The 11168-nt window shown below is 57.5% G+C and overlaps 2 protein-coding genes across 2 annotated transcripts in view; both read left to right on the top strand.

The window, feature by feature from the left end:
* LOC119089945 (sushi, von Willebrand factor type A, EGF and pentraxin domain-containing protein 1-like) overlaps window positions 1-2015 on the top strand; it is a 5148-nt gene extending 3133 nt beyond the window's left edge. Inside the window, exons 3-6 of the mRNA XM_037212746.1 lie at window positions 83-179; window positions 973-1102; window positions 1727-1788; window positions 2010-2015. Coding sequence (XP_037068641.1) covers window positions 83-179; window positions 973-1102; window positions 1727-1788; window positions 2010-2015 — 295 coding nt within the window. The remainder of the gene's footprint in view (window positions 1-82; window positions 180-972; window positions 1103-1726; window positions 1789-2009) is intronic.
* A 196-nt stretch (window positions 2016-2211) lies between these two features.
* Window positions 2212-10783, top strand: LOC119089679 (uncharacterized). The gene is made up of 7 exons (XM_037212475.1): window positions 2212-2487; window positions 3494-3820; window positions 4283-4525; window positions 4913-5517; window positions 5808-5949; window positions 9725-9956; window positions 10602-10783. The coding sequence occupies exons 1-7, from the start codon at window positions 2373-2375 to the stop codon at window positions 10648-10650; spliced, it is 1713 nt and encodes a 570-aa protein (XP_037068370.1). The 5' UTR covers window positions 2212-2372; the 3' UTR covers window positions 10651-10783.
* Window positions 10784-11168: the final 385 nt, after the last annotated feature.

Raw genomic sequence — 11168 nt, 5'->3', positions numbered from 1 at the left:
TGTGACTGGCGGTGCTGATTTGACTGCGGGTGCTGATGCGACAACTAGCTCTGATGTGTGACGGCGCTGGGGTTCGTCGCAGGGAACGACTATCGGGAGACTGCAACGGCCATGGGCGCGCCTCGTTCGGCCGGTGCCGCTGCGACCGCCGCTCCTATGGCGAACGCTGCCAATTCTCGGTGAGCCCCTCTCCCGCCCGGCTTAGCGGGCAGACCTCGGAATCCTCCCACACGGTTGCCACAACAATGCACCGTTACGTGCAGCGTGCACGGTGTTCACGGTGCAGGTGATGCTCTCGCCCTCGTGTGCAACCTCCGGAATCGTGCAATTTCTCTGGGAGCGCGGCGCGCGAGGTCGTAATGTTTGTTTGCGCCTCGGACGCCTATGGGCCACGCGCCGACTCGTTCGGTGCGGGTTAATGGGCAGCGGTTTCGCCTTGAGGCGTGCGACTTTTGAGGGCGCTCTTCGCCATTGTTCGCCGCCGCGGCGAGCTGCCTGCTGGATTCACTCTCCCCGGATCTCAACCGTGTTTTGACGACCGCGCGCGCGCGCGGAACGCGCTGCCGACGTTTGTTTTAATGTGTCTACTTTTACTAGAAGCGTTTCTCCGACCTGTGCTGGCCGTAGCTTTAGGTTGCGGCAGAAACTTGCTGCACTTTGTGTGCAGGCTCACATTATAACATGTTAAGGATTTTAGGTCATGTGCAATTTAGTTTTTGCATCAGCCTAGTACGTAGACTATGATTAACTCTCCCTGGTTTCATGTTTGTGGAATCCTTCGCTGGCAGCAGTGCATCCATATAGTATATCTCATTAGCTGGTATGCTGGTATAACGCGCTTGATATGACTAGGATGCCGATCTGATATGTATGGTACACATCTTACGTCCGATATACGTCTGCATCTGCGTCAACATATCTATCGACTATGCACCTACTGCTTCTCAAATATGTCTGTTATGTCTGCTTCAGAATGAATGTGAGCAAGACTCACATTGCGGGACGTACGGCAAATGCATAGACCTCGCTGCTACCACCTACCCGAAGAAGCAGTGCTTCTGCAGGCTGGGCTTCTTTGGAAAGGATTGCGCTCAGAGGAACCGTAAGACAATGCTTATTGACATCAGCTGATGTCCTCCGTTGGCCAGTTGCTCTCTGCGCAGCGTCTTTTGTTTGGATTATGCGATTGACCGCGCTTCTTCGTTTTTGTTTTCTTTTGTTTTGCTTTTTTATGTTTTGGTATGGCCATGGCCCTCCGTCCCTAAATATTTCTCTTCATTTCAATCGTTCATCGTAAATCTATGCATTTTATTTTTGGTTCCTGGGGCTCCATGTTCCAGCTGCTTTTGGCCTAGACATATTGTGTACCAGTCGGTCTGTTCGAGCTGAGAGCGTGGATGAGAGCAGCCCTGCCAGTGACCTGGGTGGGCGCACGGTCCGGCCCTGCCAGTGACCTGGGTGGGCGCACGGTCCGGACTGCTAATGACCCGGGTGACTGCACGGTCCGGCCCTGCCAGTGATCTGGGTGGGCGCACGGTCCGGACTGCTAGTGACCCGGTGAGTGCACAGTCCGGCCCTGCCAGTAATCTGGGTGGGTACACGATCCGGACTGTTTTGGCTGGTCTTTCCGCTACGCCGACCTGTACCGTTGACGTCAGTCGGTGCCCCCCTCCCCCCCCCTCCGCCTCCCCCGTCACGAACCGTTCTCACGCCGGCTTGTTTCCAGCGGCGGGCATGCGCAAGAAGATCACCAACTTCGGCCTGTACCAGAAGCGGGAGATGTCCCGAGTACACGTTGTACTGGCGCGTGCTGCCCGAAGTCTCAGAGATCGAGATGGTGATGCAGGTGCGCGGCGTCAGCTACGCCGCCGTCGGCTGGCGGCCCGGCAGCCTGGACGCCTCGTGCAAGCGGTTCCCGGCCATCGAGGAGACGGGGACGGCGTCGGCGCGCAACAGCGGCTCCTACGGGCAGTCCGCGGCTGAGCCCAGCAGCGAGCCCGAGCCCCCAGCAGTGAGCCCGAGCCCGAACCTGAGCCCGGCAGCGAGCCTGAGCCCGAGCCGAGCGGCGAGCCCGAGCCCAGCAGCGAACCTGAGCCCGAGCCGAGCAGCGAGCCCGAGCCGAGCAGCGAGCCCGAGCCGAGTAGCGAGCCCGAGCCGAGTAGCGAGCCCGAGCCAGCAGCGACCCGACCCAGCAGCGAACCCGACCCAGCAGCGAACCCGAGCCCAGCAGTGAGCCCGAGCCTACGGGCGAGCACGACCACCACACTGGGCCGGAGTCCAAGAGCAAACCGGAGCCCGCGAGTGAGCCCACGGCCGAACCCGAGCCTCAGGCCGAAGACGTGAAGCAGGAGGCGTCGTCAGGTAATTCACGGATGGATAAGTTCAGGTCCGGTGGGTTCCGGAGCCAGCGCAAGGCGTGGAGGACGCGCGGCACGCCGCCGGCCGCCCGCGCCGCCGCCGCCGATCAGCTGCGACTGCGCACCGACGGTAAGTGACCGGCCCCTGTCGGAGCATGCGTCGACCGACGATTGCCTGCGGCCACTCACCCGACTATGGAAGGCTGCGGTAGCACCACAGACCCGGAGGAGGCGTCGGCCGGTGCCGGCGGCGTCGGCGACGGCCGGGAGGACACGGCTCGCTGTCCTCCCTGCGGCTGCTCTCAGACCCTCTCCAGCTGGACCGGTTCTCGTAGCCTAACCCAGAGGCCCCTCTCACTGCACGTCCGCGCTCTGTAGTCGGCGACAGGTATGTGCAGGGGTTTTGTACATACGGCTTGCCCTCTGACGTCTGTGGCTGGTCACGGCCGAGCGTGGTGACAGCGTGCCCGGCCGGGAGCCGGCCGACTCCTGGCGCCGGTAGACGCTGCCACCAGCGGCCGCGGCCAGATCCCACTGACGCCGGGTCGGCACCTCCGCCTGCAGGAGAGACTGCTGACGCGGCGACAGAACAGTTAACTGGCCAAATTCACAACGACATTAAAAGCATGAGGCGCGAAATTATAGTTGCCGGTGGCAGTGAAGTGAATGAAGCCTCGACCATCTGTGCAATGCTCAGTTAGATTCATAACTAGCTGCGATCTCTCGCATCCATTAGTTACGCGTTCATCATCTGAAGTCAGCTGCCAGCAAAAGCCCGTTACTGCAAATTCTCGTTGGGCTGGCTTTGATGAAGCACACTTTGTAAAAGTACGTAATCCAGCCTGAATCTACCTAAGCACCCTTTTGACATCCCGCCAAGCATGACTCACCAAAATAACACAAAGTTCTCGCATATTTAAACTAGTCTATGGTAAGGTAGTTGGTTTTGGGCTGAGTGCGTTTTGTTACGATTATTTACATTCCATTGAAATCTGTATTGCTGCGAGCATGGCTGTGTGTTTAAAACTTGTCTTAATGAGCGTGTAGCTTTTAACTCACCTGGTTCATTTGATCACGGCACATCGCTTGTGTTTGACTAATTCCTGGGAGAAGTAACATAAGCCACGCACTTTCAGGGCAATCAGAGGTGATTACTCGACAGAAGCGTCAGACCCATGGTGAACCAAACCCGACGAGCGAGCCCGAGCCCAGCAGCGAACCTGAGCCCAGCAGCGAGCCAGAGCCCAACAGCGAGCCTGAGCCCAGCAGCGAGCCCGAGCCCAGCAGCGAGCCTGAGCCCAGCAGCGAACCAGAGCCCAACAGCGAGCCTGAGCCCAGCAGCGAACCCGAGCCAAGCAGTGAACCCGAGCCAAGCAGTGAACCCGAGCCAAATAGCGAGCCCGAGCCAAACAGCGAGCCTGAACCCAAGAGTGAACCCGAACCGTCCAAATCAGACAGAAAACGTAAGCACATTGACAGTTAAACGTGAAGTGATTCCAAGTAACTCACACTGTAATCGTTTCGTATTGTTTCATTACACCCGTTTCTGAGCATTGCATTAATCTTCCCGGACGTACCCCGGCGATATTTCCTGTTCCAAAAGTGTACATGCAGTAGGATGGCAATTCCTCTGTGCAAACTGATGGAATATACTTAACCCTTTAAGTCGACCACGTCCACAGTTTTTATAACTGCCTTGTATTTGGCGCTAAGTAATAACCTGAACAAAGATCGACCATGGTCGCGGCGAGTTTGTGTTTTTTTTTTGTTTCGTTCCGCTTCGTTTTCGAGATCTGATCATGCAACTGGAGGTCTAAAGACAGTCCTGCCCCTTTCGGAAGCCCCTTCAACGCCCGAAACTGTGGAGCTGTATGCTACCTGGCCGCCGCTCCCGAGGACGCTGACATCCCCGCTCTCCGCTCCAGCCAAGCAGGTCAACCTCCCTCGCGTGGGCTATTACCCAGGCGGTGACTTCCACGCCATGGACTGCACGGACATCGTGCTGGGGCGCGCGCGGGGCAACTTTGGCCGCGTCGACGACTACTACACGCGCGACCGCTCCACGCCGCGGCGCGACGAGTTCTGGGGCGGCAGCGGCAGCCTCACCGGCAGCATGGCCTACGAGGAGGACGGCATCACCACCGTCGCGTTCCGCCGCAAGCTGGACGGTAAGGGCGGGCGCCGGATCGGCTGGAGCGCGATCGCCGCGTCCCGGTAGCCTTGGCTGGCGGAGGTAGCGCGCTTTACCTGAGTGTGGCCTGTGCATTTGTTTGCCGAGACATAAGGGTCGTTCGGACAGGTTCGACAAGCTGAGTTCTGGCAGGCTCGCTCGCTCGCTCTGTCTAGACTATCCTTGGGACACAGTCTGCTAAAGCACCTCGACAGTGAATGGCATCTTGCGGCTTTCTGCGTGATGTGCCGTGCGTCATGGTGCCGACTTTGCACCGTCATCGACCGGCCCGAGCGCGCAAATACTGGTCCTGTGGGCGTGTGACTCGCCCGTTTCACACCGGCCAGCCGAACGCCTTCTGACCAGCACCGCCCCCTCGCCACAGCGTCCGAGCCGACCGACCACGCCATCGAGAAGGACCTGATGCACGTCATCTGGGCTCGCGGCCAGCAGTCGGGCGACTACATGCACCGGCCCAAGTCGGGCCTGGAGGCGGGCAGCTCGTCCGTGCCCAACTTCTACCGGCCGGACGAGGTCAAGTACCACGGCAGCGGGCAGCAGCGCGGCGTGGCGTCCATCGACTTCCTGGAGGGCGGCAGCACGCAGGAACTGTCGCCGCGTGCCTACGATTTCTGCGGCGCCGAGTGGCGCTGGCCGCCGAGCTGCAGCATGGACACGGCCGACTGCGAGTACGCCGTGCGCTGGGAGCTGCTGGAGGCGAGCGACGAGGTGCGCTTCACCGTGCAGAGCGACTCGGACGAGCACTGGACGGGGGTCGGCTTCTCGCGCACGCCCAACATGCCGTCCAGCGACGTGGTGCTGGGCTTCGTGGCCGGCTCCGGCCGGCCGATCGTGCTCGACGGTTGGCTCTCGGGCCACCTGCCGCCCATCACCGACTCGCGCCAGGACATCTTCAACAAGACGGGCTCGCTGCGTGACGGACGCCAGGAGTTCTCGTTCATCCGGCCGCGCCGGACCACTGACGCCAAGGTGAGCGGCCGCCGGCGTGATGCGAGGGCGTGGGACGCGACACGCAAGGTGTGCCGGGGAGGCGGCGCGGGAAAATCGTCAGCGTTGTTCGATAATCGCTCTCTCTGATGAGTGGATGGCGAGCCACGCTCAGCCAGTGCTCTCAGGCCGGTTTGGGTGTGCTGTCTGAAAGCGCCCTTGTTTGTGTTTCTTTCCTTAGACAAAAAAAAAACAGGTGGGACCGATCCCCAGCTGAGCATCCATGGGGCACCACGTGACCCCACTCTGTCTCATGCCCCGTCCCTCTCCAGGACGTGTCCTTCACGGACGACCAGTGCCTCTACATGCTCTTCCCGATCAAGGGCGGCAACTTCTTGCGCTCTTCGAAGCGATTCGCGAAACACAAGCAGACGCCGATCGTTTCCTCCGAGAAGATCTGCATCAAGTCGTGTGGTGAGTACCATTGCGGAGGCCCGACAGGCCGTCTTCGACATTTGTCTGTCAGTTGCACTGTTCCCATTGTTTCTATCTCTCTGTCGTCCATCTCTCTCCTGCGGCCGGCGCCGTCCACGACCAACGTGACGTGACCTTAGTTCATGGAGGTCATGCCCTCTTCATGACCTAGCCGCACGATCCATCACCTGGCGGCTTTCTCGTGGGAAAAGGTGACGTCACAGGCGAAGAGGAGCCGAGCGGCGTCTGCGCTGCAATTAATGCATCGTTACGTGGAACAGGGATCTTACTGTTGCCTAGTGATCTACCCGGGAGCATAAAAACGCCCGGAAAATTATTTTGTGGAATGGATGCTTCCAGTTACCGAGGCACTGTTTTCGTCTATGCAACAAATCTTCTGTGGCATTTTTATTGGAAGCCCAAAGCTGACGCTTAGTGCTTGGCACGTTCGATAGAATCAAATATATTCGTACATGCCTTTTTCGAGCAATATTACACAGCATACACGCAGATGTGTACATATTTCGTCACGCATATCTATGATGATACATAAGATATGATTGTACATACGTAAATGGAAAAGTTAATGCAGAAATCAATATTTTCCAGAAATCGTGGCGGTAGGGCTTTTTCGTCGAACGTTTTGCACGAACGTATCACATGTTCGCAACATAAACCAACACACTGAAACTGCGCCGAACATTGTGACCTATTGACATTTTAATGATGTTCTGTACGTATGACAATGAGAGTCAAATGCAAAGGCCCTTAACTTTATAGGCGTTGGAATTGTGGCTGGTGGGGGAGCAGTGGGTCCCATGGCACCCCCAGTTTCCGGAAATACCGAACATTTACTCGGCAGGGCTCGGTATTAAAACATGACCAACACATGCCGACGCATTAAAGTGTTCCCAAAATTGGTCTTGGCATCCCCTTGTTGAGGCGTTCCTTCGCCTGTGCATAAATTTTTCATGCCTTAGGGGGCACAGGCTATTCTTTCCCATGTAGCCAGCGGGAGCACAGCGGAGATGGTCTTATGTGACGCGTTTGCGCAACACTAAGCCCTTCGTCATGTCCGGTGTGTGAGGATGGCCTAGAGCCTGCCCGGCGTGTGCTGGAGGGCGGCCAGAAGCCTGTTTGTCGTACCCGGACGGCAGGTGACCTTTGGAAGCATACGCAAGGTGGCGAGGCTGGCAGCTGGGATAACAATGGGCGGTGATGGTGATTCGACTTTGGCTGGCCGACCCAGCCGGCACTTCTCTTGACCTCAGTCTGACCTTTGACCGGTGGAGGACGGCCGCCGGCCGCAGGGGGAGAGCATGACCCCCTGACCCTCCTCACGCCGCGGCGTCTGGTGACTCTCTTCGCGTGTTTCTGTCGTAGCGAGCTGGACTTGGGGCGCCTGGCCGGGTCGGGTTGGCCCTCACCTGTCCGGCGCCTGCGCGCCTGCGCAGCACGCGGCGCCGGCTCTGTCGGGGGCTGGGCACGTGGCGGCGCTGTCCCTCCCGCGCCGGCGGCGGCAGGCGGCGCGCCCGCGGTGACGGCCTCTGCTCTGTGTGTCGTTGCAGTCGGGCCGCAGCTGGGCAGACATCAGGGCGACAGTGGCGCCACGCCGCGGCCGGCCGCCGCAGCCGCCAGCGCCCTCTGTGCGGCCGCCCTCCTCCTTCTCGCGTTCGCGCACTAGGCCCTACGAGGCGGGCCCTTCGGGTGGGGTGGGCCGTCCTCATCGCGTCGGGTTCTGTCGGTCATCCACCCTGGGGACGGCCGGCTGTAACGGTTTCGCACAAAAGTTTGTCACAGTCAGCAGCTTAGCAGATTATTATACCGATATAGGGCACAACGGCAGCAGGAATAGAGACCTCAGTAATTCACACCAGAATCATAATGCCACGTAGCAACGCGCCCATGCCTGCATAATCGCGGAAAGGAAAGCCGTCGGAGGGTGGGGAGTTTACAATGACCTAGCCGGCCACAACAGCTAGGCGTACCTTCGGGCGATTGTAGTTCCCGTGGTCAGGTGCGGTTCCTGCTACCGGCCTCGTGACACGGGTAGGTGCCAGAACGGGGTGATGTGTCGAAATAATTGCGTCCAAAAGCTGTGAGCTTCCCACTACGTGTGTTTATTGTTCGTGCCGTGCACCACTTAGGTAATGTTAGCAGTTTTAGTAGCTTGCCATATGTCGCTGTGTTATTCTCGGCGGTCGTCCGCACCTGATGCCCTTAAGGTCGTGCTGCAGCGTTTTCCCAGCCACGCTGGACTAGGAGCTGCGCCTGGCATTTACCAGCACGTCCGGCGGTGTTCAGTTTCAGCACTGTGCGTGGTGGGAGATCGGGGTGGTGGAGCATGGAGCTGGTTTTCGCCCACTTGTGTACTAGCAGCGTTCTTTTGCATGCCACATCTGTCGAACCGCGATCCCAGGTCCCGGGAGGCGGGAGCGGGAGCGGGAGCGGGGGCAGATACCTAAACCTCATTTTGTCGAGCTCAGGCTAGAGGACAAACGCAACAGCTTTGCGCATTTTATTTACAAACTGTCACGCGAGCGACTCCCATTGGGCGGCGCTATCCGGGTCTTTTGTCGCTTTATGTGTTGTCTACGTGACCACTTATCTCTGCTGGTGTAGGTACAAGATACGACCACCGCTGTGTCATTGGGCGGGAGTCAGATCTAACTTGTGTAACGGAGAGAGCCTGCAGATTAGTTACAGTAGTAAGGCGCTCTGCGAACAAATATTTGTCTGTGTCGTAGGAATCACGTATTGTGTAATAATCAAAGTCCAGTGTCATGTATCATGCTTAATGGAGCGAAAGTTTCCATGGTAATAAAGATTTGATTGAGAGTATCTAAATTATGTGCTGATTTGTTCGATGTACGGCATCTAAGGATGGCTTCTTCATAATCCAAGGTTAGTACCAACCAGTTTTTCTATCCAATGCTTCCTGTATACTTTTCAACCAAGCACTGCATCATATTTTTAATGTCGCAGAAATCGCATTGCTCCTGACCGCACGCTGCGCACCAAAAGCTCCCATGGATAAAAGATTCACCGAAGTGTTCCGAATCTCTGAAATGATTGGGAACGTTCGTAATAACGGCTCTAATAATATTCTGCATTTTGGTGAGACCTCTCGGACGATGTATTTACTGAACTTTTCTTCATCTTCCCAGAAGGTTCGGTATTATTGGGTGCATGTAGTACATGATACCATGGTGGCTGTGTTGACGTCACTGCTCATCGTTGAGTTCGTCTCCGTATATCGTTCAGTTTAATTGGTGCGTCTGAGGTAGTCCCTCACGATTTACGCATGCCGAGGGCCCGGCCAGTTCCGTGGAGGAAAGGCTTAATATAAATTTGCACGTTGCCCTTTGTTTACACTAAATGCCATACTGTCAGAAACTTGATCTGACATTTCGATCCACTCTGGGAATATTTAACACAAAGTGGAACACATGAACTCACTACGTGACGACTAGCAAGTGTGCGTCAGTTTTTTTTTTGCTCTATTTCCGTTACGTGACGTACAGTTTGAGCGTTAACACTGCCTGAGCACAAATTATGCACTGATGTCTGAGTGTGGTCTGTCGGTATTTGTGTTGGTACTCGACACTTGCGTCGATACTTGCGTCGGGACTTGCGTCGGTACTCGACACTTGGGTCGGTACTTGCTTCGGTACTCGACACTGGCGTCGGCACCAGGAGAGCGACTGGTCGCTGGTCCGGTGGCGCCGTCTGCCGCTCCTGACCGCCGGACGCTGACCCGCCGTCGCCCCCTCAGCCAGCCTCGAGCCGCTGCTGGACAAGGACGGCAAGCCACTGCCGCCGCCGCCGCCGCCCAACGTTGAGTACGACGTGGAGCTGAAGCTGCGCGGCCTCGGCGACACGTACATGCTGCCGACGCCCGAGTCCGAGGAGTTCGAGGTGCTGAGCGAGCGGATCCGGCGTGACGTCATGTCCCTGCTGGAGACGGTGCCCGGCCTGAAGAGAATCCGCGTCACGCAGTTCCAGGAGTGAGTGGTCTTCCGGCTGGGGTTCGCCCGGCTGGGGGAGTCAATGGGCTGAATCAGTGGGGCCGGGGTCGGGCGGTTTCGAGGAGTGAGTGGGGATGTGGGCGGGCTCGCCCGGGTCGAGGAGCGAGGCGCGTGGACAGGCGCCTCCCAGGTCCTGCGGTTACTCGGGCAGTGACGCGTGCCCGACGCTGCTGGGGTGTTACGAGCTCTGTGACAGTGCCCCTGCCCGTCTATAATGCGAAGCGTGCAGTTCCTAGCTCTACTCCACGTCTGTCATGGTTGTAATGCATACGAGTCCCGTATATTTAAGTTTAAAAGTGTTTTGACGTCTAAGAGCAGCTTCTTTGAGGCGCCAAATCACAGGACGAAAGTACCTTGTTGCCCGGTTATTGTAAACGCATTTCCAACTCACCAATACGTAGATTGTGCCTCCGTAGTGGTGCCCCCACCCTCAATCCACACACACAGGCCGACCTTTTGAAATACGCCTGCGCCCCGTGTGACCGGCCGTCGCCAGCGGCGCTGTGTCCTCATGCCCTGTTGCAGTGCCGTGTCGTGTGCTTGTCCTCATGTCCTGTTGCAGTGCCGCATCGTATGCCGTGCCTACCGCCCCGCTGTAACTCCCCCCCCCCCCTCGCTCACTAGCGATTCCGGGAACGTGGTGGCACACATGAGCGTCCAGGTTGGACCGTAAGCGGATGGCTAAGGAGCTGAAGCGCGTGGAGGGCGGCGAGGAGAAGCCGCGAACCGTGGAGACCGTGCTCACCGAGTCGGTGCCCACCGGCATGGTGGGCAACCTGCAGGTCAACCCACAGTACCTGGTGGTGCAACCCGGAAAGGTGAGCAGACGCGCCTCTGGCCTGGTGCGGGCATGCCTCCCACGTACATCCGTGATGCAATAGTGTTATTGAGCTTATGGCAAGTAGCGTTTTATGTTGGTTTCTTTGTACTTAAACGGTAACAAGGGTTCGGGTTGGTTTCTTTTGTAAAACCAAACTTAGATAATACGCGTTAAGATTATATTTTTGAATGAAGGTTTGCGTCGTAATAATTATGGACATACACCATGTCTTTGGATACTGCATGAGTCAGGAAGCTGTGGATGGCACAAACCCAAATGGGAGATAGGTGGCAAGGGCGTGACCGCTGTGTGCAGTCGGTTAACGCACGGCCAATGTCCAACATCTGCAGTAACATCTGTCTGCAGCCGGC

Source organism: Pollicipes pollicipes, unplaced genomic scaffold (assembly GCF_011947565.3).
Source record: "Pollicipes pollicipes isolate AB1234 unplaced genomic scaffold, Ppol_2.1 Scaffold_3087;HRSCAF=3621_pilon_pilon_pilon, whole genome shotgun sequence".
In the NCBI taxonomy this organism is placed as follows: domain Eukaryota; kingdom Metazoa; phylum Arthropoda; class Thecostraca; order Pollicipedomorpha; family Pollicipedidae; genus Pollicipes; species Pollicipes pollicipes.
The sequence above is the reverse complement of the archived record's forward strand: the minus strand, read 5'-3'. Positions and strand labels throughout refer to the sequence as shown.